Source organism: Trichoplax adhaerens, genomic scaffold, assembly GCF_000150275.1.
Source record: "Trichoplax adhaerens TRIADscaffold_11 genomic scaffold, whole genome shotgun sequence".
NCBI lineage: Eukaryota > Metazoa > Placozoa > Uniplacotomia > Trichoplacea > Trichoplacidae > Trichoplax > Trichoplax adhaerens.
The window spans coordinates 1,810,310-1,812,299 of NW_002060953.1; the positions used below are offsets into that span (position 1 = coordinate 1,810,310).

Genomic DNA, 1,990 nt, shown 5'->3' on the forward strand with positions numbered 1-1,990 from the left:
ATCATATTTGTAACTATTGGATTCTAATTAATCGAAGACAATTTGATATCAAATCTTTTAGTATAAGTCTTGACAGACAGTACATCCTACCGGTCTAGTTAAAATGTACTTTTATTCCGGTACACTAATATTCAATTGTACATAACTTAATTGAAAATGTAAAACACAGACGTAAGCCTTAATTGAAGCTAAATTTTTTGAATTTTATCGGCTATCAAATTTTGATTCATGGAGCGTAACGCTGTAATTACTTCAGCAATATCTGCGTTTGTGCCGCGTTCATTTTTCCAAAATTCCAAAATTTTGTACATTTTGTCATATCGTGCAGAATTTGTTCCTTTAATCTCCTCAATCTCATTTGTTTTCAATCTTAAAGTATTTCCCAAACGAAATGCAAGATCGTAACGAAGTTCTCCCGCAATAACGCGAAAGTATTTGTCAAATGGCTCTAAAGTAATACGAAAAAGTGTTAAAGCCTAACGTATTAACTTTTACATATTTATCAATATAATCATTACGGTATTTACTTGCGTCATTTCATAAGTAGCTAATGTTACTGTAGTAAAATTAATATCGCCTAAGTTTCTTTTAATCAGAATATCATCAAAAATAGTAATATCAGTTTAATATTATCGACTAAAGTGAATAATCAATCGAAACCTCTAAACTTTTTCATTATAGTACGGGTAGAAATTATCATTTTAATTTGCAATTTTGTATGCTATTGATGTAATATAGAAAATGAATGAAATTTGATTCAATATTCTGGAGATTAAAAGGCTGAACAAGTTGAAAATAAATTATATATGCCTACCTGAATTGTTGCCATTTTTACTACTATCTATAGGATTGGTTTGTTGAACGATGCGAGAGGAAATAACTAGTAAATTAAAGGACGACATGTTATGTGTGAAGGTCAATACAAGTAAAAGAGTGATTAATACCTGTCCGATAAAAGTAAATTTAAATTAAAGTCTTTCACTTTAGTAGCTATATGCAAAAGATGATTGTTACCTGCATCAGCACCAATTCGATCCTCTAAAAAGGTAAGTAAACATTGCATAAGTTAGACCCTTTGAACGTAAATGCGATGATGATCATTGATGGACGTCTTAAAAAGAACTGATCGTTCTAAAGAAACACCTTAAAATACGTTATATATCTAGAATTATGTACTGGTAGTCATTTTAAATGTGTCGCTTGTTATTGAATGAATAATAAGTATAGACTAAATTTTTCTGGTAGATTAGAATGACGTCTCTAAGTATCAAATTAATGCAAATTTAATAAGTAATTATAGATACTAAATTTTATATCCATTATATTCTATTGCAGTAAGCCATCACCGCTTGCCATTTAGTTAAGCATTTGAGCATATAAGAAAATATATCTTATATTTTACAAGTATTCTGGATTTAAATCGCTTCTCATCAGCTGTATATCATAATTTCTATGCAGAATTGCACGTTATAGAAGGATTATCAAACGAATGACTAACTACGAGAAAAATTGTATATGACAATTCATTTACAGCAGCAGAATAAACTTGTATTTATAGAAATTCCGAAACTATGTTTCAGCTTAAAATGGTTTCTACTTCTGTTTCGGGCTTAGCAGGTAAATTTTATTCTGTTCAGATAAACATACCATTAACACTTGATGAGGCTTCTCCACTGTTCGAATCTACAGTTTTTATAACTTTCATTAGCTTCGTCTCTAGTTCTTTACCGAGTTCCTGAACGGTTTGTACATCACAATCCTGTAATATCTTACAAAACTGGACAATGTCTTCATCTCTTCTCTTTTGCAATATATCTATTAGTTCAAAATTTCTTTCTGATTCTTCATCAATTTTACGCAAACGCTTAGCATCACAGCTTGATAATATCTTCTCAACGACTAATTCGTTAATAATTTCAATGGAAGGAGTCTCTTTGTAAAGTCTTCTTAAGTATTTTCGAAATACATTTCTCGCTTCTCTCGATATCAT

General features: G+C 30.2%; 1 protein-coding gene across 1 annotated transcript; it reads right to left on the minus strand.

Moving 5' to 3' along the window:
• Positions 1-188: 188 nt before the first annotated feature.
• Positions 189-1,990, minus strand: TRIADDRAFT_59586 (uncharacterized protein; the record flags this gene model as incomplete). The annotated part of the gene is made up of 4 exons (XM_002115623.1): positions 189-448; positions 815-880; positions 1,015-1,038; positions 1,648-1,990. 4 exons carry the CDS (start codon positions 1,988-1,990, stop codon positions 189-191), a joined length of 693 nt encoding a protein of 230 aa, XP_002115659.1.